The 27,954-nt window shown below is 41.7% G+C and overlaps 2 protein-coding genes across 3 annotated transcripts in view; one reads left to right on the top strand and one right to left on the bottom strand.

Annotated features, from left to right (window-relative positions):
* Window positions 1-5,556, bottom strand: part of HSPBAP1 (HSPB1 associated protein 1) — a 38,330-nt gene extending 32,774 nt beyond the window's left edge. The window contains exon 1 of the mRNA XM_032115281.1: window positions 5,331-5,556. Coding sequence (XP_031971172.1) covers window positions 5,331-5,367 — 37 coding nt within the window. The 5' untranslated portion in view covers window positions 5,368-5,556. The remainder of the gene's footprint in view (window positions 1-5,330) is intronic.
* The window catches only part of SLC49A4 (solute carrier family 49 member 4), a 66,864-nt gene continuing 44,465 nt past the window's right edge, over window positions 5,556-27,954 (top strand). Inside the window, exons 1-2 of one of the 2 annotated variants that reach the window (XM_032115282.1) lie at window positions 5,556-6,161; window positions 26,557-26,650. In XM_032115282.1, the coding sequence (XP_031971173.1) occupies window positions 5,828-6,161; window positions 26,557-26,650 (428 nt within the window). In that variant the 5' untranslated portion in view covers window positions 5,556-5,827. Of the gene's footprint in view, window positions 6,162-25,998; window positions 26,460-26,556; window positions 26,651-27,954 lie in introns of those variants that run through there. The other variant, XM_032115283.1, reaches the window with a different exon arrangement.

Below are 27,954 nucleotides of genomic sequence, written 5' to 3' on the forward strand. Positions count from 1 at the left end.
TTTACCATTTTCCCTCCAGAGATTTCCTTTCTATTTTCTTTTTCAAATAACAACTGCCTGCAAAGTTTCTTTATCTGTAAACACCATGACTAAAAATCAGAAAAGATCAAGCACTGCAGGCCCAAGTCTCTACTCAGATCTCCATGAACTTCTGTTCTAATCAGCTGCACCTGCATTTCTGGAGACTGAAGGTGACCTTTAATTATACAACAAACTATGACAGTGCTACTGCTTTGAATTTTAGAAGTTTCTTGCAATATGCAAAATCTACCAAAACTCAGTATTTTTCAACCTATCAGTATATACGGAAAACTCCTTTCAATAGAGGAGTTTCAATATTTTCATATTCTTTTTAAACATTAGCATCACTCTACTCACTACTGTCTGATTTAATACCAGTATTAGAAGGAATGATGTCTTCCATGTCAGGTCTTCAAAAGCACATGGTACATAGAAATTTAAGATAACCCCTGAACATAAGCAAAATAATAAAACTGCAAAAGGTTAAAGTTGCACTTTTATACCAAGACATCCAAACTACCTTACCATTGCTCTTTTTAAGAATACTCTTAGAGAATCCAAAATTTCATGCTACTATATCTACTCCCAAGAATTTCATTGTATCTGTGACCACAAAGTGTAGAATAGTTTAAACTTTATTTGTGTATGTCCCTGTTCAGAAAAGCACAGACATAGAAATAATTGATTCAGCCTTTTCTTTCTATATGGAATTACACGATACGGTCACATTTCAAAGAGACAAACAACATTTTGTGAGCTTTATGTCCTCAACATGGATTTGATCCCAAACACCCACCCAGACAGTCAGATCTTCAGAGGACCCATTTGCAGAGCTCACAGCATACCTATTGTATGACAGCTAAACGTGACTAGACCAACAGAAACAAACTCCCTAATGTCTACATTGCTAATTATAGCAGAGCGGTAATTAAGTTACCCCTTGCTGCTTCGATGTAAGACAACAGGAGAACAATGCACAGGCTGATAAGAAATGAGAAACACATGCACCAGAGACACAACAGACAGACCCGTACCAGAGCACCATGACTATCTCTTTTTGCTGGCATCAGAGACAATGAGAGCTGCACTGAGGCAGTCCTAGCCCAAGGAGATGGTGGAGATTTTCACCCTGTGTTTCCCAATTCAAGCCTAATGTCCTCCACCATCCCCGTGACTCAGTTCATCAGCATAATTCTCAAGTTTTCAGGAAGAGAGGAAACCATCAGTCTTTGAAACTGAATTTCCTTAACATAACTTTGGTGTGTAAGATACTCCATTGATGTAGTTTGTGGTTACTTGCACACGGTGGCCCTGAATAAAATGAGAGAACATAGGGACAGTAGTCTGCTGGAGTTCCAACATAACCTCCCTAAAACGCCTAAGACACGGAGCCTGAAGGCTAAGTGAGGTAGGGAAGTAGCCAACAAAATTACTTTGATGAAAGACATTATGTAGCCTCCACCTCCCCCTCAAAGAAGATACAATCATCACTTACATGTTCATCATTAAGCAGGTGATGAATGGCAGAACAAGCAGAAATGGAGCACAAAATGGTTTAAATGTGCTCAAAGCCCAAGTCGGATGTGACTTTTGCATATTCCTTTTTCGAGCTGGAGTAAGGAATCTACAGTGTGTACAGGGAATCTAATGACATGTCTTTCATTAGCCAGCCACAAATGCAGACTCCACAAGAAAAAGGAGCTACCCCACCTCTCCCTAGAGAACCTTGCAATGGGCTCTGGCTCACCACAAACCTGGAATCATTTACACTACAATGGTCACTTTGCAGTGGGAATATACACAGCCTGCAATCAAAAGGTATAAACGAATTCCCCACTGGAAAACGCTGACGTTTGAATTTAAGAATAAAACTGTTCAGCTTTCATAAGCTGAAGATCTGTCTGGTCTGTATTTTTGCTTCTTGTTGATACTAGAAAAAAGGAAAAGGAAGCAGTGCAAAACTTGAAGGACAAGGAAATCATTGTATGACATTAGAGCTGGAGTTTACCTACTTCTTAATAAAAAAGGCAAAAAAAGATGCTGAAAGTTACTGAATACACAGATTGGAAGGTGCCCAAGCCAAGCCCAAGCCAGAGCAGATTTCAAACAACCTGTTCCTGAGCAATTAGAAGAAAAGGGATGTCAAAACTTGAAGAAGGAAGAATGGGATTCGCTCACACCTCACAGGCTCACCTTCAGAGGTGTTTTTCAAGATGGGGTGTAAAGAACACACCCATTACAGCTCCCTGCTACACCAGTGTTGTTTATGGCAGCTCTGAAACTGCACTGTCACAGCTCTGGCTGAAGTCTAGAAATTGAGGGAAATCCCTGGTAAAGAGACCTTTTTTTAGATGCTGAAAGGAATATTCAGAATTGGCTAAATACCGCTTTTCAATCTTCAAATTAATTTCGGGTTCTGCCCATTTTGTGCCAAAATCCTTCTAACCTTTATAGGGTATACAATCACTTGCTGCTTGTCACATGGCAAGGTACGAGTTGACACAAGAAAGGACAAGATTGTATACATGACATTAGGAACTGTTGGGAGAAAGGTGCAAGAACAAAGGGGACCCTGAAGTTCATTGAATCTCTCTGAAGAACGTCACATGGAGAGCAAATCTGTCAAAACTGTGGAGACAGGAGAGAGCAAATGGCACTTTCTAATGTGCTAGGAACTGGGGGTTGCCCCATGGGGGGATGCTCTCCTGGACTGCTGAGCTCAGCTATTACATGATAGATGTGTTTTAGCTGAACTAGACTCTCCAGATGCCTCAAGGTTGTAACAAAACCATCGGAGCCTCAGTTTATATTAATAAGCCAATTTCAAATCAGCACACTGCAGGTGCCAACTTGCAAGCAGATCTGCCAGGCCCACCCTGGGGACGGCAAGAGCATTTGGAAGCAAAAACAGCCTCAGCCACGTAATTTTTGTCCGTCACCACTAGTCCATCAGAGCTCCAGGCAACCAACTCCTCCTAAGATGAATTCCAGAATGTTTTAGGTCAGACACAGGCAGACAGGCATGAATATGGTCACACAACTACCCTCAGAGCTTGTAGGTTGGAAATGAAGGCACCTACAAAGGACACACTACTGTGCATAGGCAATTAGTACCTGGATGGACATCTGTATCACAGTTTTGGATCTAGCTGTCATTCAGTCCATGCAAGACCTGCTATAGACATGAAAGTTATGGGCCAGGAGAGAAAATAACCTTTCTGCTTGCCCGAATATATGTGCATTTCATCTGATAATATTCAAATCTCTTTAGCTACATTATAATGAGGTTAAACCAAGAAAAATTTCCCCACCTCAAATATTACAAATGTCAGTAATGAGAACAGTAAAAATGTCACCACACGGAGAAAAGAGTGAAATTAGCATATTTAGAGGAGTATTATACCCATGAGTGAAATAATGCAATCAGCTAGCTGCAAGATAAAGCTAATTTGGTTTCCAACAGTTTATCAACAATACACTGCTCCTTTACATTAACAAATTTAACCGATACCATACCCTGCAAACAAGAATAATTCACACAGAATATTACATTGTGTTAATTAAATAGCTGGAATAGAAAAGGTCAGGCCATGACTGAAAGATGCGCATATGGGTTGTGAAGCTATGAAAAGATGGAGTGATTTCAAATCAAGCAATTAAAATAAATTATTTAAATAATCATTAAGTCAATAATAAATACACTTAGATATTTTTGAGCCCATTTTGACAACCCCTTTAGTTTGTTGCTGTTTCTCAGAAATTTCTCTTTCTTGTTGACCCAGGAAAGAATCAAAATATCTTGAAACCCATCATTAGATGAGGTGGCTTAGATAAGTTATCAGAATTAACCTACTTATATTCAAGTTCTCATTTAACTGTGCAGATAACGAGGCATGAGGCAAGTTCTGAAGTTAAAAGGACATCACAAAGCCCCACTTGCCTTATTTCTGGATGGGTTTCCTGCCACTAGAACCCTGAAACCACCACAATTACTACCGTTAATTGAAAAATGTTCAAAGAGAGAAGTACTTTTTCACTTTGTTTACTTCTGAAAATAACAGCACTTTGTCTTTGGATGAATGCCACCAAATCACTTAAATTATAGTAGTAACATACCCTTTTAAAATTGAAAGAACATTTTGGCATGGGCTAAACTATGCTGAGGTAGTAATGTATGAAAAAGACTTAGTAAAACGAGGAATTAATCTTATTTGGAGCTCCAAAGCACTACGGGAATATCCATCAGTCATGAGCAAGTCTGAATCTCACCCGATATTTTTACTGTACTTTTGTCACTACAGCTGTACACAGCAAGCTCAAATTTGAGTTTGCTATCCTATGTCCCCCAATTATTTAATTATGCGTGAATTTTATTTTTCCTAGGGTATTTCCTGAACTTTTGTAAACAAAATATAATTTTCTTTTGATCATAGTTCTGCTGATTTCAGCTAGCATATACTTCCTTTTTGCCCTTTCAGTCTAGGAAATGGAGCTGTGTGGACTAAACAAAGCCCGATGTCTATTATGTTCTGAGAAGAATTTCATGGGAGTCTGTGGTTTTGGCTGCAAAACAGTGGGATGAGGGCCACGTGTGAAACTCAGCTGTGCACTGCCCAGCACATCAACAGTTATGACATTGACACTGGACCTAAAACCAGTCTGTGGGGATCCCACTGTTCAGCTCTCCCCATTTAATTACACGGACACTTATCAAGCCAACTTGCAGACTTTGTAACAGAATGCCTAATCAAGCCACGCTGAAATACCCAATTTTTTAGGGAAGATGAAGTACTGTGCAGCATACGAGCCATTAATTTTATGACAAGTGCAGATGGTTGATATACAAATAAATTCTCACATAACCTAACCGAATGAATATATACTTCAATCTATTTAAACAATAATACTAATGAGCATAGTGTTCCCCACATGATGGTATATTCACCCGAGTTATCTTAAAGTGGATTTCAATGCTTGTTGTATCTGAACCCTACTATTTTCTTCCTCCCAATTCGGACCACGGTTGATTTGTATCTACCAAAGCAACATGATTTCCTTCTCTCTTTAAAAGGATCGACACCCGGGCGATGCCCTGCTGCAGCACCTCCCTGCGCGAAGGTACCCACACTGCGGTGAGGGGCCCGCGGCCGAGAGGGACGTGTCGGAGGAGGAGCCGATGGAGAGGCTCGGCGGGCCCGCTCACGGCCCCGCTTCAGCCGCCGCTTCGCCCTCCCCGTGTCCGCCCTCGGCCCGGGCCTGGAGCCGCGCCGCGCTGGGGCCCGAGGCGGGCGGGGGCGAGGGGCACCTACCCGGCGCGGGGGGACGGCGGCTCTCCGCCCCGGCCATGCTCCGGCGGCTCTGCCTGCGGGGCGCCTCGGGCGGGCCCCGTTCGGCACCGCCTTCGGCAGCGGAAGGGGCAGCGCGGCCCCGGAGCGGCGGCGGGGCGGAGCCGGGTGGCAGCGTGACGGCCGGAGCTCCCCGGCCCTGCCGGTGACACCCGGGCGGCTGCTCCTGCGGGCCGCCTCGCTCCCGCCCCGGCTTCTTCTCCGCGCGGGGTGACGGCCCGGCGGCTTCCCCGCCCTGCACGCTTCCGCTGCCCGCTGGCGCGGCTCCCTCCCCACGGGCGGCGGGCCCGGCTCTCCTCCGCGGCGCCGCTTCCCTCCTCCCCTCGCCGGCCCTTCCCGACCGCGCATGCGGCAGTGCCGGGCCGGGGCAGCGCTGCCGCGCTCGGGGGCTGAAGTGTGGGTGTCCCTTCCCCCGGCCCCGTTCTCTCCTCCCCTGCGGGCCCCCGGCAGCGCCCCCGCAGATGGGCTTAGGCTGGAGCAGCGCGGAGGAGCGGCGGCCCCTCCTGCCGCCGCCGCCGCAGCAGCCGCGGCCGCAGCCGCGGGGGCCGGCGGGGGGCCCGGCGGGGCGGCTGCCGCCGCTGTCGGGCCGCGTGTACGGGAGGCGGTGGCTGGTGCTGCTGCTGTTCTCGCTGCTGGGCTTCGCGCAGGGCCTGGTGTGGAACACCTGGGGCCCCATCCAGAACTCGGCCCGCCTGGCCTTCGGCTTCAGCGGCTGGGACATCGCCCTGCTCGTCTTCTGGGGGCCCATCGGCTTCGCGCCCTGCTTCTTCTTCATGTGGCTCATGGACAAGAAGGGTGAGCGGGGTCGGGGGCGGCGGGGCCGGGGGTTCGGGACTCCCCGACCCGCTCCTGTGGTTTCCCCCGGGCCAGGCGGGGCCGCCGTGGCCGTGTCCCCCGACGCCGCGGTCCTGGGGCCAGTGGCCTCCGCCTTGAAAAGGGTTGACTAATACTTAAAGGCATCATGACTGCAGTTTTCAGTACACTGCCCAAACGAAGCCACATCAAAGTACATTCACAAGGAAGATACTTAAGCTAAACGGAATTAGGGCATCTGACGTCGCAGCTGAGGTGTGGGTGTGGAGGAGCGTGCTCCAGTCCGGCATTGCCGTCCGGCTGTTTGACCTGGAGATGGTCGTGATTTCTGGTTATCAGCTGTGAAACAAACACGTGTTGATGTTTGGATCAAGTAATGGCATTGCTCAGGGTGGCCACTGCATCTTGAAAGAAGTGCTTCATTTTTAAAAGCAGGCTGGACATGAAGTCTGTGGTTTTCATTGTGCGAGGTAGATGAAAAGGTAACAGAGAGAGAAGTTGCACTTCAGTGTTTCGAAGAGGAGCACAAGGGAGAGTTTCCTAATTTGTATTCAGACCGTTGCACCTCGGTAGTAAACTTCCGAAAATGGTGTTTGTCTCTAGATGACTTCTCCAAGGTCTGCCTGGTTCCTCTGTGGTCACCCAGGGGACCATTCCATTGAGGTCAAGTACCTGTGTTTGCAGGTTTCAGCTTTTGGGTCTAAATCCACTGAAGAGATTTCTTTTAATTCCTGTTTAAACAGACCTCTAAGCAGGAGACAGGCGCCAATGGACCCTTGTGGCTCCTGATCTTAAGTGCTACTTACTCCATTTATTTAGGAATTAATAGCTCATTTGTGGGAAGGGAAAGGGAAGAGGAAGGGAAAGTGAAAGCAGGAAGGGAGAAAAGTTGTATGTGAGAAGGCCTGTCTCGAAATTGGAATTACTTTTCCTAAAACTGAAGAGGCACTGGGGGAATAAAATTTACTGGGCTGAAAATACATTCTTCAAATGAGTCCATGGTGGCTGTACATCCAGTCTTCTCTCAAGCAATTTAGACTTAAGTTGGCAATTTCTGTCTAGACTGATATATAATAGTGTTGTTAATTATCTTAAAGTAAGTTATTTTGGTTTGTACAGTGAAGACTGACTCTGCTCATGGTATGAAGGAAATAAAGGTAAATGTGAACCTGTGCTTAGAGGGCTGAGTCTATATTTTTATTTTTGCCTTTTTCTATGAAGTTGATCCTAAGCAATGCAAAATATTACTGGAAAAGTTTTGAAATAACTCATGGGGAAAGAAATGTTAGTATTTTGTTCTTTTTTAATGTGATTAGTAGTGTAGTTGTGGGATTTCTTAGTTTCACATATAGGTTGTTTTGATGAGAGTAGGTATAGAGGTATTTTTCTCATTTCCTTAACTGATTGCTTTGGAGGGATTTTTTGGCTGTTTTGTTTGTTTGTTTGTTTTTTATTTCCATGTTCATTGGAGGTGCAGATACAAACAACCCCTTTGCTCTTGGTTTGTTGCTTTCCTTGTTGAGAGAACGTTGGTAGGTAACCTGAACAGAGCATCTCAACTCATCGGCTGTGTGCATAAGGAGTACATACGGGCACTGGATCAAGTTCTTTCCAGATCAGCAGGTTTTGTGAGGGCCCTGATTGTTTTCTGATATTTGTTTCATGCTGTTCTCTGAGCCTGGGTGATTCCCACAGAGATTGTGGTGCTGTTCACTTTGGAAGCAATGGTGAAGTCTTGCAACTTGGGTGCTCAAGGAGCAGAGAGGAGAGCTGCTGAGCCTGAGTCAGCCATGGGGCACATTTCCACTGGAGGCATGTTGTGGAGATTTACCTGCCCTTTGGAGTACACGTGTTCCAGGAGGGTCTTGACTCTACTGCTTTGAAGCTGTAAAGTTGGTTGAATCTGATGTTGCAAGGGCCGTATTTTGCTTGCTTGCTGTTACACCAGATTTACTCCGGAAAAGCTACACCATTTACTCTTTGACTTCAATCATCTGTCATTTGAGTTGGCTAGTAAAGGAGCTGTCAGGAAAAAATGTATTTGTGAAGCGTCAACATATAAAACCTGGCATGTATCAGAAGTATGACACTGTAGATGAGGCGTGTCAGAATCTGAGAGGAGATTTTGCTGTTAGGTAGTCCTATACTTCACAGTCAGAGGTAAATCTAACTGATAAGTAGCTGCCTGCTGTCACTTAAGTCTGATTTTGTGTTACGATGCTTCAGAAGAAGTTCAAGAAGTATCGGTCTTTTTGGCTTTAATTGTTCATTGCAGCACATAGTTCACAGCATAAATCTATATCCATACCAAGCTTCTGCTGTACATTTTGTGCACCTGCTCATTGTTTCAATACTGCTTGTAAGAATTTGGTCACTTTTTTCTTCTTTTTTTAGCTTCTTAACTAATTGGAAGTTGAAAGATTAAATATTCATGAATATGCATATTAATAGTTACAAGAAGCATTTCTTGGACTCTGTGATCAAGTTCCATTATAGCTTCTCAGAGAAGTGTGGGGTCCTCTGAGAAGAGAGGACAGCAGTGTTTATTTTTAGTGAAAAGTGTGCTAAATAAGCTCTGTTCTTCAGTTTTGTACAGAAGGGTTCTAGAAGGGAGGAATTAATTTTTTTGGTCTTCTAACCTCAGAAGGTTTCTTGTGACCTTTTTCCTTCTGACCTGCTGAAGGGATCTCCTGGATTCTTTCTGAAGGTCTGGTTGCAGCTGACCCAGGCAAGGCAGTTGGGGAATGGGAAGAATATGTGGACTGGGGAAGATGTGTAGATGGTGTCACTTCTGGCTCCCTGAGGAATACTTCTGGCAGCTGCCTCCCCAGAGGATGATCCAGAAGGGAACTTGGTGCCAGAAGCAGCATGACAAAAAGTCTTGGTTGACTTAAGCCCATGTTCCTATGGATCTATAGGGATATCATGTTTTTTATGAAATTGAGGATGATTTTTCATCAGGCAAGTTGTGATGGTCTTCACAAGGCTTCACAAAAAAAAAATCTGACTTGAAGATCTGAACAGACTTGGAAATGACATTTTTTGGAGAGTGTTCAATGCTAAAGGGTCTTTGAGGCACTGGAGGAAGGCTGGATTTAGTCCCTATCTCTCTAAGCTGTTTAAATCAAAAACTACTTTGCATTTTTGCTGAGCTCTTGTCCTTCCCAAAAATCATTTTCAGATGGATAGTGAGGCTCGCATATCACAGCTGAAAGTTCTCTGGGGAATGAGCTCTTCCTGTTTGACGCGGTGAGATGCGGTCGGTGGAATGGATGCCACGTCCTTCCCAAAAGCGTCCCAGTGCAGGATCTGCTGAGGGTGCCACACACACACACAAGAACGCACCCAGACTCACAGCGCAGGTGACAGCGCACAGCCACACACACTCACACAAAGGCAGGATAGCTCTTCTAGCACAGCTGGAGACAGAGGTGGGAGGGATCCTTTGTGTGGAGTTCCAAGGGGTTTACTCCAAAGAGGGATCCAGGGACAAAGGACCCAGAGCACCAAGGGGTCCAGGGGTTTATAGGGGGGCAGAACAGGGGCGGGCAGAGCATTGAGACCAATCAACTGAGGGCCAAGGGGTGGAGAGAACATGGGGTGATGTAACAGTAACCAATGGGGAAGGCGAGGGGAGGGACCAGGGGACCAAGAACCAATGGGGTGCTGAACAAGGGATAGGGAGTAAAAGGGGTGGTAGGCCAACAGGCCAACCAAAAGTGGATAATCTACATAATAGAGCCAGGGGCTGTGGGAACTGGCTGTGACCACGGAGGTGTCTTTAGACATCAGTGCTGGCCCATCATCGAACATCGACTGTCTTGGGGCTTTGTGGCTCCTTGGTCACTCCTGCGGTGTCCTCAACCACCGCAACACTTGTTCCTGCCTCCCAACTTTGTGGCTGAATGGAGACTTGTGCCAGCCCTTGAGCACCCTCGGGGGTTTCCATCCTTGGCTGGGTGCCGTATAAGGACAGCGGTGGCATCTCTCATGTTTCTTAGTCCTGTTCTGGGATGGGTGCATGTTGAAAGTCAGGAATTATATTTGCTTATGTCATATTTGAGTATGTGCCATCTTGGGTGGGTTTGAAAACTTTTTTTCTATGTGTAGGATTATAGGTGTTGTCTTGGTTGGTTTCTTAGTGAAGAAAGGTGAAAAGATGGAGGGTGCCATGGAGCTACATGTGTCTTATTTGGTGCATTTTCTTTAGCAATAGGATTAGAAAGTCCTTGTTTAAATTCTAATTATCTTTAGAGATTTAATAAGACTGAAATTAAATGGGAAATTACTTCAGTGTGCTATTGAATGGACCCTTGTTGTTTACATGATTAAAATTAGCTACAATTTGTCACATGATGCTTGAATGTTTGTGTACATTTTGTGCCTTGAGTGTTTCATTTCCTGAGAACTGTAAATACAAGCACACAGGACTGTTAGGATGTTTATATATCTAACTTGAAATCAAAAGCTTACATACTTCCCTGGATCTGGTTCACCAAGGGGGTTTTATTAAGTTCCTAGTTATAAGGTGAGACCTAGAAGCAATATATGTCAATCTTCATTATGTTCCCATATAAGCAAGAAGAGGCAATGAAGAATGAAATATTTTATGATAGTTTACATTAAACAAATTGAATAGAATAGTGATATTTTTCATTAATTTTTGGAATACAGTGAACACAGTTTATATTGAGTTTGAAGATGAGACATTACTTGTAAAAGTGGAATGTAATCTATTTCTTGGTCCTTTTTTATAAAATTCTTTATGCTTACGTGGGTTGCATGGACAATTTTAGTAACTTTATTTTGCTGAAATTAAATTTACACAGCAATGTTATTCTAGTGATTACATTATGAAGGAGAGAGAAAACTTCAATAATCAGATTCTGGATTTAATCAAGATTGGCTTGTCTGTTGACATCATGAAAGTTTTTATTTTTATGAGTAGTTATTCGTTTCCTGAATATCAACCTTTTTATTTTATTGCTGTCTCCTAAATCATGCATCTTGGTTTCCTTCTCTGAGACGTTTGATAGTTCTTTCTGTTCCACCTGGGAATTTTGAGATTAAATCCTTTAATGCAGTCTGACAAAACTGTCATGAATATTGAGTACAAGCACTAAATCGGACCTTACTAATATAAAAATGTCTTAATAACTGTTCTCCATATAAAATAAACTACACATGATGGATAAACAGAATTGTGCATGGCAGCTTTCATGTTTGGAGTTCCTGGATTGTCACTTGGTGCTGAAAGTATGTAAGCGCTGGTTTTGCTTTCAGGGGATCTTTGGATACCTCTGCCTCACATCTAGGGTCACTGGGACAGAAGGGAGGTGACTCCAAGTGAACTTGTTTTCCCCTGAGATTTTAGTCTAGGAAGTGTTTGTTAAATGCCTTTGGGTTTATTTTGAGAGATGTGAAAGTGGGTACAGAGAGGAAGCAGGTTGTTGTTCCAGAAGTCGGTGAAAACATGAATGGCCAAGTGAATCCAGCAGGTGGGAAAGATTTTCTTAAGTGTTTCCGTTGTGCTTGGCATTTCAGAGTCCTTCTCTGTCATTCAGGCTTTTGGACAATGTAAATATAAATTGGAGCGCGTTACTAATAACATAGAAGAATTGCCGCAAGTGTAGTTGCTGATGGGTTCCACTGTTGATATAGATGGATTATGTGAAGTACTTCCATGGCGGCACTCACAAGAAAATGGGAGTTTTTGATGGAATTTTTCATAGTTCTGTCATGTCACAGGTGCTTAACAGAAGGATGAAATAGGTGACTTGTGAAGCTTGAAAGTCTGAGAATTTTCACCTTTGGCAAAGAAATGCATTTTCATATCTTTTTGGTCACGATCTCAAAAACAGACTTTTCTCAGATTCATGACTGCAAGATGAGTGCCCAGTATTTTGAAATGACCAATTTGATAATTCACGTGCTAAGTTCAAGCATGAGTCTAAGCTAAAAACATCAGTAAGACTTGGCGTAAGCCTGTAAGACTTTAATATAACTTAGTGACATAAAGCCAAAAGGATTTACACACTTCAACAACAGAAAAAGTTTTTAGGCATTGTGACTTTGATAGGTTAGTACAGCCTACAAGAAATACCCATGGGAAAACTTGGCGATACAAAAATGTGAGTAGGATGGCAAGGGAGCAAGTAAGAAAGGGAAGTGTGATGCAGAGATGAGAGAGTAGTCTCATCATAAACAGCTGATTCTGCTTAGTATTTATGGTGTTAGGATCCAGTTGTTACGATTATTAGAGAGATGCCTCTGCCCAAATTAAGGTGCAAAGGAGACCATATGTCCAAGTCCATAGTACAGATTTTATTTAACAGTAAATGTGAGGTAGAGAGAGATAGGGAGTGACAGAGAGATAGAGTAGAAAGGTATCACCAACCATGGATCCAGACAACATCTGGTTGATCCTCTTCTGGTTTTCTCACTGGGGGGTTTCACCATTTATACATTTTAGCAAACAAAGGAATAATTTGGCTACGCAGGGTTTTTTTTTATTTTATTGGTTAAATGATTCCCTCTCTTCCAATGCTAATTAGTCCCATGCTCGGTCTTTCTCTTCTTTTGAGTTGGTGGGCTTCCCATCTTAAATGGGTGGGCTATGGCCTCCACCTACTGGACGCAGTCAGAGCTGATTTTCAGCCCAGTTGCTGAGTAGGCTTTTCCTGTGGATTCTTTGTGTTCATTACCAGTGCTCCCCCAGCTTGTTTATCTCTTCCTAGTCTGAGATAATTGGAAAATGGTACCACCTTTATCTTATCTCAAATTCCCATCAGGTGGCATAACTTACTGTCCAAATTTCCAGGAATTCGTGGAGGCATATTCAAGGGGGAGGGGCACAATGGGGTGGTCACAGATGAGCAGTTGCTTCTTTATACAGTTTGCCATAGTGGGCAAAGTCCTTTGGTGATCTTAAAAGTTTTTCAGGCCATTATGACCTTTAAGCCTCTTAAAAATGGCAAAGGTTTTAACTCCAACAAGAGCAGCAAGAAGCTCTTTTGGATTGAATGAAAGTTAAATCTGAACTTAGTGCTTCAGCTAAGAAAGGAGTGGGAGGAGAATGCCTTGACTCATAAGAAGTGAAAGGTGCATGTATTTGGTGAAAATGCAAGTGGTTGATGTACTTGAGCCAAATACAAAAGAAGTTTGAAAGAAAATTACCTGCTTTACTCCAGTCTGTCTCTCTCATCCTGTAGACATCTACTGCATGCTATTAATGATGCATATTTCATTATCTTGTAAGTGATACTGATCCACACCTATCAAATTCTGTGAAAGTGATTAATTTTCCTAAGCTAACAAATCTTGGAAGAAATGAGATGAAGTGTTGCTTTTCATGTGGAGAGATGAAAGAAGCAATTAGAGCGCTGAATATAGGTAAATCCCACTAGAGCAGATATTTGATCAGCTTGGTTTTACAAAATTTGTTTTGATGAGTGCTGGTATGCCTATTTGTATAGACATACTTTTCCTCTATATCATCAGAAGAAAAGAAAAAAGAAGACTGAACCAAACTGGGCTTTTGTTGCTATATTTTATGTACTGTGGCTACATGAATATCCACGAAGTGAGGCTCATTAGAGAATTGATTGGCCCACCCTCCTTGGGGTCGGGCATGGTGCAAAAGACCACTTGATACGCAGTCATTAGCAACACAGAGTGCTTTAATTACGAGCTGATGGGTTGTATTAACTTGATGCTGCTATGATTCATAGCAATGCTATCTTGATTCTGAGTAGCAATCCTCATACCTCCTGCTGGGCCAGGTTGAGTCGAAAAGCATCAATCATGGCTGTAGATAGATGTCCTGTACTGGAGCTAGGTCTTTCTGTTGGGTGGGATTCCACCCCAGCTCTGATTGCTGCTGTGTTTCCATACATTCTCTTTATGCTGCTCTCCTTTATGCAACTGCTGTGCCCTTTTCACTCTTCACACAGGTCTTTGCAGGGGTGCTGGGGCGGCTGTTTAAACACTACGTGCTGAAGCGTATCAGGAAGCTGCATGCTTGATTTGAAAGAACTTTTCCATGATGGGAAGTAAAATAATTACATTTGCATATAGCTTATGTGGCAATAGTAATGGCCATGTTATCTGGGGATAATGCTCTTCTGAGGCTTTGGTGCACTGCACGTACAAGCACAGTGAGCATGGGGTGATGGCCATAAACTAAAACACAGGAAGTTCCACCTCAACATGAGGAAGAACTTTATGTTGTGGGTGGCAGAGCACTGGAACAGGCTGCCCGGGAGTGTCATGGAGTCATGTCTCCTCGCTGGAGACACTCAGTATCCATCTGGATGCAATCCTGTGTAGCCTGCTTCAGGTGACCCTCTGCCTTGGCAGAGGGGTTGGACTAGAGGATCTCCAGAGGCCCCTTCCAACCCTAACAACTTTGTGATTCTGTATGTAAATTGATACACCATGATGTTGTGAAATTGATGAATAGGGAAATCATTTACCTGTGTAAAATATGATCCCTTGCTTTTTTTTATGCAGCTGCTAACACAAGCAGAATTAAAGCGCTGAAGCATCCCTGAACTGGATCAAGACAGACAGGAAGATATTTTGTTAGTATCTAACTGTTAATAACAGTAGCTTTTAGAAGTTGACTACAAAGGGTATAATGCCAGGGTAGCTGTGCACTGATACCTATCTCCTGTGTTGTATGCTCATGTATTTTTACTGCTCCTCATAACCTTCTCTTGACCCAAGTTCTTTCTAATGACTGCTTCTTCTCTAGTTCCTACCTCACCTGTGTTGTGGTATGCCCATCTTGTCCTCCTATTTTCCTCTGTTCTCCACTCCTCTTGGTTGTTGAGGAGTAGGAGAGGTTGAATGCAAGAAGCTCAAAGGGCTCAAAGCAATGAGAAAAGCCCATGGATAGATGAGAAGGGGAGAGTATGGAGCAAGGTAGTGGGTGAAGTATGGGAGGCACAGATGCAGAAATAAGATCTGGAGCCAGAGAACAAGAAGTGCATGGAATGGGCAAGGTGAAGGAACGAGTTGAGCAGGAGGCACAGGGAGATGGATATTGCAAGAGGCAGTAGGAAATGAGACTGAGGTAGCCAGCAGCAAATGGGGAGGGGGCAGATGCCTGCACTGCGCTGTAGGTCAGCAGCGTGGCTTTTGTGAACTGCCTTGAGAGGCGCTTTTAAAACCAGGAGTTGGGAATCTTTTGGGACACAATTGACCTTTTTGCCTCTCTTATCTCCAACAAGGTCCCAGTGTTTGGCCTCTTCACACTCTGAATTCTGCCTGGCAGTGTCTCTTGTTAGCCAGAGGATGAATTGACCCTTCCTTCATCCCTGCCTCTCTGGAGGTGTCCCGGGCCACAGCCGCCTGCTCCCTGAAGGGCTCTCTGGGTGCTGCTGACGCAGAGGAGGGTGGCTGTTCCTTCTTGTGTGGCTTTGGTGGTGACGGATGTCTGTCCTCGTGATGGAGGCACCAGTGGGATGCAGAAGAGGTTGGGGCCCCTCTGGCTGGTATCTCTGCCCTTCTGGAAAGCCTTGTGGAATGGGACAAAAAGTGCTAAAATACTGTTCTGTTTTCCATTGCTTTGCTGCATTTTAAAAACATTGACATTTTGCCAGTCTCCTTTCTTCTGGGAGTTTTTAATAGTGTGGCAGCCATGCTACATAAAGGTAGCTGGTACTAACTTTCATAATGTGAATGACAACAATAATTTCGCTCTTATCAAAGTCCCCTGGGCTTTCTCATAGATTTTTATTATGGAAGTAGTAAAGTACATAGGAAAGTTGTATTGCATTCATTTTGCTAGCTGTATGTTTATACTGTATTTATAATTCCAAGCTATTAGTTTAGAATTCTATTAAAGAGAAAGAAGAGTAGATCAGCTGTTGTTCTGCAAAAGCTGAATCTATTTCCTTTAAAGAAAACGGAGTTTTTTCTTCAAAGAATTAACATGATACTTATTTTTTTCTCTCAGAAAAAGCTAAGTATGAACAAAAAAAGACCATTTTCATTTGGTAATGCTGAACTAACCCTGCTTTACTGATTTCTGAGTTCCAGTAAAAGCATTATATAACTGCATAAACTAAACAATTTTTATTCATTATTTTCAGCAGATGTTGTTTTTAGGAATTAGTTTCATATTATGTTTTAGGTGCGAAAGACAAGTCTGAAGCAAACACAAAATGAGGTTCATTACTTGTTAATGAAGTTTGGATATTTTCTGCATTACTGATTTTTCACCTGTGCATTTTTTGTTCTGGTAAGAAATGCTTTGCTTGTGGGAAGGGAGCTATGTAAAACAGGTATATTTGCCTGCCTTTCCAGACTGATGAAACAGTGCATAACACAGGTCCTGAAATAATCTTCCCTGTTGTGAAAATTTGTAGTCTGATATTGTCAAATAAAAATATTTGGATTATATAAAATACTTGTTTAAAGACACCCAAACCCCCAAAACCATGGTCAGTGCTGAGAAGAGCAGAAGTAAATTGAAGAAATATGATGTTTTGGCAGTTGTTTCATTATTTTACAAATTTTCTTGGAGAGTATTTGATTTCTCCCAGTGGCAGCAAGGTATAGCCTTAACTGAGCAGACCAAGGACCTGATACAAATTTAAGAAGTTTTTTAGTTATACCTATATTATTATATATTCCCAGGGCCAGGGAAATTGTGGCTTGCCCTGCCTTTCTCCTAATGGTGTCATTCAGAGCTATTCCATCACTTCCTGCCGTAATTTCGTTTTTTTGGTGCTTCTCGCATGCATGTGCTATTGTGGCTCTGTAGCTGTGCTGTTGCTGTTAATTGTGCTGCAGGAGCTTGTGATCAATGCTCCAACTTCCTCAAAAGCTGTAAATTAAGCTTTCTCATGCAGATTTTTAGTAGAGCGGACTTTTTAGATTTTTCCTGTTTTGAGAGCTGGAGAACTGTGACTCAGCCAGAGTGTTCTGAAAGTGAGAGGTCTTCTGCTTTTTGCAAAGAATGCTGGTCTTTTTCTGGAATACAGGATGTCAAGTGTAACCGCAGTTAGAAACATTTATGGTTTTCTTCTTCATTTTTTGATGAGAGCCATTCCTTTTGAATACTTGAGAAAGGTGGTGGTGTTATAGTTTTAATTAATCACATGAACCTAAAGAATTTATCAAGAACCTTAAAAAATATGATGGGTTTAGGACTCATTATAGTGCTGCAAAAGATGTCTGTTGGAATGAACTATGTACCCTAAATAGTGCTTGATGCATTTTAATGCTAAAGTAACACTGAAACTGTTCACACAGAGAAAATTTGAAAGCTCACTCCAGTGACCTTTCATATAAGTCACAAGACCTGCATGGATATTACATCAGTGAAGCTCTTCCAGCTCTTTATTTCCCCCACTTGCAGCAGGAATAATAAAAAGGAGAAATCTTGCACTTAGTGTCCTGCTTAGCGGATGCACTAGGCAGTATTTAATGGAGCTGCCAATCCTTGCTGCATGGTTGCTTCTTGATACTCTGCTGAGGCAAAGCAAAATGTCGCTGTACTTCTTAAAAAGTAAGGCTCCATTGAGTGGTGCGAGCAAGTATCACCAAGAAAACAACAGAACATCTTCCCTGGTAGATGTGTGTCATAGAGATTGTTTTTGCTCTCTGTTGCCACAGGTAAGGCTCTGTAGTTAGTGGTGTGGTAATTGAGCCTGCTGTGCAATTGGGAGTCCTTGAAAGGAGTGGAAAGAGAAAAGAAAGTGCTTCCCTCCCCTTGTGTGGTGCTGTAAGGGCTTAAGTTGTTGGTGTTCATTCAGGAATACAACAGGGAGAGCTAGAGTGAAAGCATCTTGTCTTGTGCTTTCTGTCAACTCGTTAATGACATCCCTACTTTAGCTTCAGAATTAATGAGGAGCTTTAGCCCCCGACTGCATTATTGGATATTTTGGTGATTGCTCTACATCTCTCTGTATGTACACATTAGGACGTCCCACTATGTAGATTTAATTTTATCAAATGGCAAAGATGGATTTAATGATTCACCTGAATCTTCATGTTTTATTAGATATTGATATTGAGAGTAGAAAGCAGCTACCTGTGGTAAGAGAAGAAAGAACAACTCATACAAGTGTTGTTAATGTCACAGATTTAATAAGCACTCAAATAGCTCTTTTTTGTTGTGTCCCAGCACTGCACTCACCTCAGGTGAAGAGAACACCTGATTTAACAGACTTTCTAATATTAACGGTGAGATTGGCTCCTGTTTCCCTGTGTTCATAGCCTGAATAAACAAGGCAGAGGGCAGGGGGAAGAGAGAAAGGGGAAGCAGAAGAGAAATGGCCTGCCCGATTTCATAAGGCAGGTCCTGCTGCCCCAGGCTAGTGCTCTCTTCTCTCAGAGATGCTCTGCAACCATTTAGAGAGGTTCATTGCACTTGGATTAGTTGCAGATAAAATGGATGCTTTCTCCAGTAAAATGTATAATAACAATAATTGGCTAAAATAATTGGTCTCCTTTGAAGTCAAGAAACGTGTTATTAAACAATAGGAGATATTCTAGTAAAGGGTCTATAACTGATTCTAAAATCATCATTTTGATCTTCAGGCAAATACCATTCAGCTGAGTGCTTTGTTTATCTGTTCAGGCAAAATGTCAGTCTCTGGATTGCTGAATAGAATTTGCAACACTTGTATAAACTTGCAGTGCAGATTTCTAATTTACATGTTTTTCCATTTTTTCCCATTGTTGATGTTAAACTGTGAGGATGCTTCAAAATCCTTCAGTGCCACATGGAAGAAAGCTTCATTAGTTGTGAACTACCTTTTTATATATCCGAAAGCTTAGATAAGGCCTGTTCAGTTCTTAAAAACAGGACTATTTTATTTACAGTACCAGACTTTTAGATTGCTGCACAAACTCTCAAATACTTGCTTTGTATTTACAGGTGTAGGGTGTCACCAACCATGGTTAAATCTGTGGTTGTGCAGCCAACTCTGTAAAGAACTTGAGTCATTAAGTCTGTGATAACTAAATGTAGAGGAGTAGAGAGCAGGAGAATTAAGCGATACTTTCCTTGATTTATTTTTAGAGATTGATTATGTGCTTGCCTACTACGCTGGGATAATGTTAAAACAGAGTAAGTCCATTGTTCACATGGGCTTGGCCTCATCCATGCAAATGAGATGAAAGCACCCTGCAGCCTCTTGATGTGGTTGTTTGAGCTTGTTGTTCTTTCTAACAGGTGCAGTCAAGTTCTTGTATCTAGAGTAAACAGAAGAATAAGGACTTTAATGTGCTTTAATGAATGTTGGGGAGGGGTGTGTGTGGAAAAGAATAAAAATAACTTAAAAACAGGAACAGTATTTACAATACAAATCAGAAGTGAGCAGTGCAATTGGAGTGTGTACTTAAGTGTCTTGGTTTCCTTACAGTCGGGGTGCACATAAAGAAAGATGCAGCAGTTCAGGAATTGTGGAGTGTTTGTGTGATTGTCATAATAACTCTCAATTGCATTCTATTTAGTTTTGTTTATCAGAATTATATTCTGTCAGCTTCCGTATCTGTTTTATATGTATTCAGTCATTTCCCTCAAGATGAGTGTCTTCTCTGTGAAACACTTGACTGGATAAATTTTGTACTTTGAGTCTCTGAGCTATATTGAGGTTTTCTACAAGATTCTTAACTAGCCTCAGAATTTGGGAGGAATACTCTCCTTACAAGGATGCACATGACTATGTTTGTGCAGAGAATGCATGTTCTTCATCTGAGAGGAACACTGGAAAAAAGAAAGGGTGTGTATTGGCCCTCATGCTTTCAGTTTGCACACTGCCTCGCTGTGTCTGTCCCACAAGCAGCAGATATGACTTTATCTTTGAGTCAGATCTGTTTGTTGGCACCTGTCTGTCTTCCTGATTTGGCAGGGACTTCCCTGTGGGTTCCCCCCATCAGTGGTGATGGGGGGAATATTCTGGGATATTGGCTCTACTGAATTTCTGATGAGAAAGCTTATCCCTGATGAGAAAGCTTATCCAAATCATAGGAACTGTTTTACTTCAGCTTGTTGTGTTTGTGTACAGAGTTAGTTTCCTCAAATTTAAATTTTGCAAGTAAATCAATTTCTATAGAAATGTCCAACTCCTGCTGATAGCCTTGCTGTTAACTGGGCAGCAATTGCTGACAGATTCTGTTGCAACAGCTGCAAGATACTATAAAGAGAAATTGCCCCTCTGAAGATCATTACCTCCTACATCTACATTTCAGGAAGTTTCTAGTATGTTTCATCTGGTCATCTCAATCTGCCAACTGTTTATGTCAGACAGAAATTGGAGCAATGTCTGGTGGAATCAGCCCTGCAACTCTCCACTGAAAGGTGGAACTGGGATGTGTTATGGATTAGAACAGGAAAATATCTCCTTGTGCCCTAGACAAGACTGAGGGTTAAAATGTAGCTCTGGGTTTACTTTATTTCAGACAGGTTCTTTCATTTTGATGCCAGAAGGATGCTGTCACCTGTCTTGCAGAATGTTTGAGTTGGCTTCATTTTCAATCAGGAAAAAAAAAAAAAACAGGTCCTAAATCTTTCCAGTTGAACTTTGGATGCTGTCTTGGCAGTGCCACATAAAGCCAGGGGAATGAATGGACGCACTTGGCTTCAGCTTGTTTTAAAAACAGAGGTTTGGAATGGGGCAATAACAGAAGCATCGGCATCAAGTAGCCAGAGAGAAAGGGAGGTCCAGGTTGTGCTTAATAGCACCCAACGATAGAAGCAGCAATTAATAGCACCAATGATATATTGGCCACCAAACCAGGATTAGAGCATGGTGCTGATGGTGCTGATAACACCATGGCTGTGAGTTCAGTCCCTGTATGGGCCATGGTGGTGGGTTCAATCACTGTATGGGCCATTCACTTAAGAGTTGGACTCAGTCCTTGTGGGTCCCTTCCACCTCAGAATTATCTGTGAATCTGTAATTTTGGATTAGCTACGTATGACCTGGTAGTTGTTCTCTCTTGCATGCAGTGTTGGTATTTGGTTCCCAGTTTTTATTGATGCTCTTCTTGAGAATGTATTTATTTTCCATTGAGTTTCCAAACACAATTTGTGCCACTCTGCAATCAAGTGCCTTTGTGGAATTTGAGGCAGGCCCAATATACTGACTTTTCAAGTTTGTTCCATATGTTAGCAGAAAGATTGAGACCACATCTCAGCTACAAAGTATTTTTACATCAGTGAAAAAGGTTCTTTTCTTTTGAAAATTGTATTGCTTGATGCAAGGACGCCTCTTCTGAAAGAGGATTGCCACTTATCCTCCTTAATGACTATAGTCAATTTGGCAAAGAGCAGGCACAATGCAAGTTTTATTTGCCGTGTTTAGTAGAAAGCCAATTTTTTTTGGTATTTCAATAATGGCAAAGATAATTGATGTTATGAGAGTAAATGTTGCAGCTATTAGTATAATTTTGCTAGAATTACATTCAAAATCCAAAGATTTCTGGAGGATGGTGAGTGTATGCAATGCTTTCAGGATTCCCTGATAAAGGGAGCTGTTTAATTAAGCCTTTTTAAAATTATGCTAAATGTATAGGCATGTATTAAGAGGGACAAAAGCAGACCCATCATATGAATCAGAGAATTAGCATCCAGTAAAGAAACCCATTTAAAAAAGAATGTTTGAGCAATAAGAAGGGCATTTAAACAAGACATAAAAAAAGTCCAAAGAAAAATTGTGGAAGACTTGGAGCTCAATACTTTGCTTACTGAACCCAAATGTAAAAATTCTTTTTTTAGGTTAAATTTCGTGGAAGGAAGCATGCAGGAACAGGGGTTTGTTTTGTCAAGAAAGGCAAAACAAGAATGTCTTTGAATTTGCTTTAAATTGGGAGGAAAAGCACAATTTAACAGTGAATTGTTGGAACAGCTGTTGCAATTGATGAGTTTTTAATATCCTGGTGTGTGTGGACCAAGACAGAATTTTACATTTTATTTTCTCTTAGCTAGATATGTTTTAGTCAAAATGATAGGGAAGTTAAGCAAATGCTTTCAGTTCAATGTCAGAAGGGACCATTCGCCTTTTCATCCTGGTCTTTAAAAACTGTGAAAAAATGCAGCAGGCTAATGTCACTTGTTTCTACTCAGAGCCTTGTTGTACTTGGTATTTGTGAGAACCACTTTTAGTATCTACAGGGGAAGTTGGAAAACCCCTCAAATATTACTGCATCTAAGAGCAGGGTGTGTGATCTGTGTGAGGGAAATCACTGCTGCCGTGCCCGGAGAAGGGCTGGATCCAGCAGCCTTTCCTCTGGCCAAACTTCCATTAAATAAAAGGAGAAAGGTGAAAACTTGTCTGTTCTGCCCATCTGACTGGGATTTCCCCTCGGATGAATGCTTCGCTGTAGGGAGGAAACCACACTCAAACAATGTCTGCCATGTATGATGCTCTGAGCTAGGAGGGGCTGCTTGCGGTGCTCTCTAGCAGTAGTGGGGAACCAAGGGAGCTGCTGTGCTGGGCTCAGGTGGGCGATGCACAGGAACGAGTCAATCACGTTCTCCTTGTGAATGACAAGCTGTAATGTATAAATTGTTGGAATGAGGACTTCATTGTAGCCATACAACATCTTTTGTTAAATTTCTTATTAAACTGAGCATAGTAATTCACTCATTGGGTTAAAGTCAGTAATGTGGGGGGTGGGGGAATGCGTTTTCTTTTCATATACTTTGAAAAGCATCTTGAAAGTAAGGCATGCTGGAGGAGTTGTGGGGGATCAGCACCAATGTAGTGGGTGCTCTCGCTTGATGTTGCTGTGAGGGAGCTGAAGAGCAGCTGGGTGCCACTGGCAGCCGCTCCCCCACATGCCAGCATGGTGGGGTTCTGCTTGCACTCTGTGTTGGGCTGTGGGTGGTGGGGGATTGTGGCTTGAGAGTTTGTTAAATCTCTGATAGTAGTTGGAGTTTGAAGACAGTTGTTTTAAAAAGAATTGCAAATGCAGCATTGACTGCTGAAGTCATAAAGCAGATGGTGTTACGAGCCACAGGAGGGTTAAACAGTTGAACAATATTGACTGTTACACTCATAAATGATAATTAATATGTCTTTTTTATTACTGACTCAATTTCTGCTGCTTGCTTGGACTTTTCTGTTGCTGTCAGTGAGGTTTGGCTGTTCTGAATGAGGCCGCAGTTTGCTCAAGAGTCACTGCCACCTATGGGGCCCAGAAACCTCCTGCAAGAACAGGATGGGAATGAGCAGCAAAGAAGACAAGGCGTAAAGAGCACACAACTTCACCCATTGGCAGAAAATCTCGTTTAAAGGACTTTCCTCCCCTTCTAGCCCTTCAGAAACCACGGATAGAAAGGGATAGAAACTGAATGATGGATTTTAAGAAGCTGTACCCTCCTTCCTCCCTCCCTCCAATTACTGCTTGCATTTACAGGGTAGAATTAATGAAGTTAATTACATCTACACAAAATCTCTTGGTTGAGTGAATTACTTAGATCTTTTAAAATAGAGACATAATTTTCTGCAGGGTTCACAGACTGTTTTTCAAGCTTGGTTGGTTACTTTGGTTTATAGTCCCCATGATGCATGGATGCTATCTTAAGCACTCTGGGGTGAACCTTTTAGAGTAATACAAGATGTCAAATTCAGTGTCAGGACAACTGCAGTGTTCAAAACAAAAATACTGAGATAAATAAAAAGACCGGTTTCTAACAAAGATGAAAAAGAGGTAAAATGTAAAGCAAAACAACAAGGCAGAGGCTCTTAGAGGGTAAAATTATATTGTGTAATTAGCAAAGAAAATGTCTAATATGCTGCTTGTCTGGCAGTTGTTTGTTCATCCTGGTGTCATCATTTTCAACATGCAGCATTAACTGAAGGAATTTTCAGGGGTATGCTTACATGTTAAGGTAGAAACAGAAAAAAAGGACAGACAATAATCTGTGCAATCAAAACATTTAAAAGGGACACCTTACAGTAAGTAATATTCAAGATTAGGACTTCAAAGAATGGAGAGATCAGGCATACATGATTTTGAGGCTTTAACAGATAATTTTACTTTAAAACTACCTGACATGTGAGGTTGACATTAAAGTTAAGCTTAGATTTAGGGCTGGAGGCAAACTTCAGCATCTAATTAATTTTTCACCAAATTACATGTTGGGGGTTTTTTTAAGGAAATTTTTGTGCAGATTTAATTTAGAACTTTCTTGCTTTTTTTGCTTTAGGGATTTAAAAAAAATTAGAAATCAAATAGAAGGTTTTTATATGGAAACAATAATTTTGTTTCTTGTGGTGATTGAAACTTAAATTTCTGTTTCTCATTTACTGCTGTGTCCTGGGCTTGCCCCTGGCTTGTACCTTAAGCAGCGCCCCATGAGCAGCACTTTCCATGCTGTCCTTGTCTCCAGAAAGGCAGAACACACCGTGTTTCGTGAAATGTTGTTCAAAAAGATCCTAGTTTGCATGGAAAGTAAGGTAATGTGTACATTACTAGAGTTTTCCTGAAACGTTTCGATAGCATTTCCTAATGGAAAACTTCAGGTTTTTCAGATCAAAGATTTGTATTTCAATCCTCCATCAATAAAATTCCAATCCTTACTGCATACAGATTTTCATTATACACAAAAGGAGTGCTAACAAAGATTCATTTCCAAGAAGAAAAGGCAAAAGCATCATGTATGCAATCCAGATAGAAGAAATTGCCCCCGCAGCATAGACAATATGGTAATGTGGACTTAAGTGTGGCATGAAGACTCAGGTGGCCCAGTAAACATAAGAACCTGAAGGTTTTGAACAGCCCTATTAAGTGGGCATTTATTTAGGGCTTTCTGAACACACTAGAAAAACCAGTTTAACAGCAGCATTTGCTGGTTGACCACAGAGTGAAGCAACTAAGTCAGGGAGGCATTGGGAAATCTTCCCAGGAAAGAAATATTTTTGGCTGATGATATTTCTCCTGGGCATTAGGGTTGTGAGGTGTCCTTCGGAGTCACATCACTGCAGCTGGCATTCCTTCTGTTAATGACTGAGCCTTACCAAAGGAAGTCAGACTTCCAGTTCAGAAAACCTGTAACTTAACTTAGTAACTTAATTTTGTTTGGGTTGTCTTGGGCTATGCTGATTGAGAGAGAAACTTGTCTTAGGTTTGGTTTGTGCAGTGTCCAGCTCCAGGAGTTGCATACCCATGAGTGAGGTTCACTATGAGCTGTCACAATATGAGCAAAATTATGTCTCATCAGTAAAATTACATTTTAGTAAAATACATGGAGACAAAATATTTAATGCAACTATTAGTTGAATTGTACTGTTTACAGGAGTCACAGAGGGAGCACTCCTCTGAAAATGGGCAGTTTTAGAAAGAATCAAGGTATTTTGTTTGATAGGTGACTTATCATAGGACAGGTTCTTTCACCATCTGTATTTTCGATAATTACTAGTTTTATCTAAATGTTAGAGATACTCCGTGTTTGTCATCATTAATGATTTTTATTATATTCTACTAAGGACATGGAAGCCCTTTATTTTCTATTTATTGCTGTGAAATTATTTCAAAATTTACAGCTTCACAGATGCAGATTCTCTCTGTGGTTTTTAATTGTGCATATTTATGATTTTGGTGTTTTGCAAGATTCTGGAGCTTAAGCCCCTCAGCTGTCACTGTTTGCTGCTGATGGAAACACCTTAGCAGCAGCAAACAACTGCTGGCAAAAGGAATTGCAGCACTAAGATAAGGTTGTTTCTAATCTAAGTGCTTCTCAGTTGAAAATCGCATGAGGAAAAAACATATTCAAGGAATCAGTCAATTGTGGCTTTTTTCTAATGTATGATATTTACAACCTCTGACAATTTGAGCTGAGAGCAGCAAAAATCTACCCTAATTGCAAGGACTGCAAAAAAATACTCCCACTTTTTCCCCCCTGAATAAATGGTTGTTTCTTTGGGATGAAATGTGTGTCTGCATTATGAAAGAAAACAATAACAGTGCTGTGTCTGTGCTCATTAAGTGGTTGGAGAAGAATGAACAAGTCCAGATTTTTCTTTGTGTCTGCCTAGATTTCAGATGACGCAGTAGAGCATGTTCCCCGATGCCTCTAATTCTAAAGGGAATAGTGTACTTTACGATGATACTTTTGTTACCACTTTTCACTTTCAAGAATGTCTGTAAAGATTTTGGATACACTCCTGTGCATTACTATGCCAGGAGTAAGCCTTTGTGATTCTGGAGTGTAAGTGTAGAAAATAACTCAGGATTTCATAATGTGTCTAGAATTCATATCAGCACCAAAGTGCTTATGGTTTGAGAGAAATATGTGTTATTTCTGTGAGACTGCATGTAAGTATGTATATATATATATATATATATTTAAGCAATGTTTCTTTTGCAACATTACTGACTTAACTTGTAAAATACTGTTGTGTTTTCATCTTAGGTCTGAGGGTAACAGTGTTACTAACATCATCCCTCATGGTCTTGGGAGCTGGCCTGAGATGTGTTCCAGTTTCAGACCTAGAAATTAGGAAGAAGTAAGTGAATTAATTATTTTTAATATACATATTTTATTCTTTCTGCTAATGTAATTTTTGTTGCTACTACAAAGAAATGTTAGTGCAGATTTTCTGTATGAAGTTGATATGCCAAATGTTTGTTGTGTGGCCATGGTTTTACATGCTTCTTCACGTCTTAAATGGGTTTTTCTAGTCCTTCTTCTCCATAGTATCTGAAGATCAGAAAGCCCTTTACAAGCTTGAGTTAATTAAGCCTCACCCCATCCTGCATAACTAATATTAATCTGCTTTGCAAATAAGAAACCAGAGATTTAGAGAAATTCAGAAACTGGCCCAAGATCACACAGAGAGTCATGCCTCAAACCCCAAAAATAAGTAATTTGTATGCAAATGTTAAATAATTAGTTCATTTTCTCATATCAAATGTATGGCATCATGCCGTGAGACAGATGAATTTGTGCAAAATGGCTTTTTTCATGTAGTCTCTTCCAGTCCATGTTCCAAAGTAGCTTTGTACTTCTTCTGCAGTGAAATGATTGTCTACTGTACACATGCACCTTAAGAATTTGTGATAGAAACAGACTCCTTCCTAAAAATCCCACAAACCAAACAATTCAATTGTTCCATCAGCATATCCTGAATCTGGGGATCCTCAGTAAGTACAGGAGTAGGGCTTATTTTGTACAGCCAGGGAATATGGATCACTCGTTGTTCACGTAACTTTCTTTCGCCTCTTAGTGCGAAGGAGGTGGGAGTATGGAGGCATTACTACTCTTTCCTGCTACTTTAAAAAAGCAGTAGCACTGGTTCTTTGCTAATTATGCTTGCATAATATGTAAACACTAAGAAAAGCTCTTAAAAATAAAATGTTTTATGTGGGTTGGGTTTTTTCCCGCTCGAATTCTAGTCAGCCCGAATTCTACCAGGCAGTCCTGGTATTACTTAAGCAAGTTATTTGGGTTTGGGTTTTTTGTTTTCTTTTATTTTTTTCTGTTAGTATTGCTTAAGCTGAAAATCAGCTTGGAAGCCTTTTAAGCTGAGAAAGAAAATGTTTGGTGTGAAGTTGAAAGCTGATGACTGGGTACCATGGGTAAAACAAAGAAAGAGGTTCAGAGAGAGAACTGAGTATGTAAAAAACGCATTAATTGTAAAACTAGCCCCCGTAAGTAAACTAAGAGCAGTGTGTCAGGTAGGGGGAATGCAATTTCTTAGGTGTCTAATGAGCATATAACAAAGCACTCAAGGTGCTCCTGATGTTGGTTGCCCAGTGTTGCCCATTTTCACAGGGTGTTCAAGGACTCTGTTAGCAGGGCAGGCTGAGC

This window comes from Corvus moneduloides, chromosome 7 (genome assembly GCF_009650955.1).
Source record: "Corvus moneduloides isolate bCorMon1 chromosome 7, bCorMon1.pri, whole genome shotgun sequence".
Classification (NCBI taxonomy): Eukaryota; Metazoa; Chordata; class Aves; order Passeriformes; family Corvidae; genus Corvus; species Corvus moneduloides.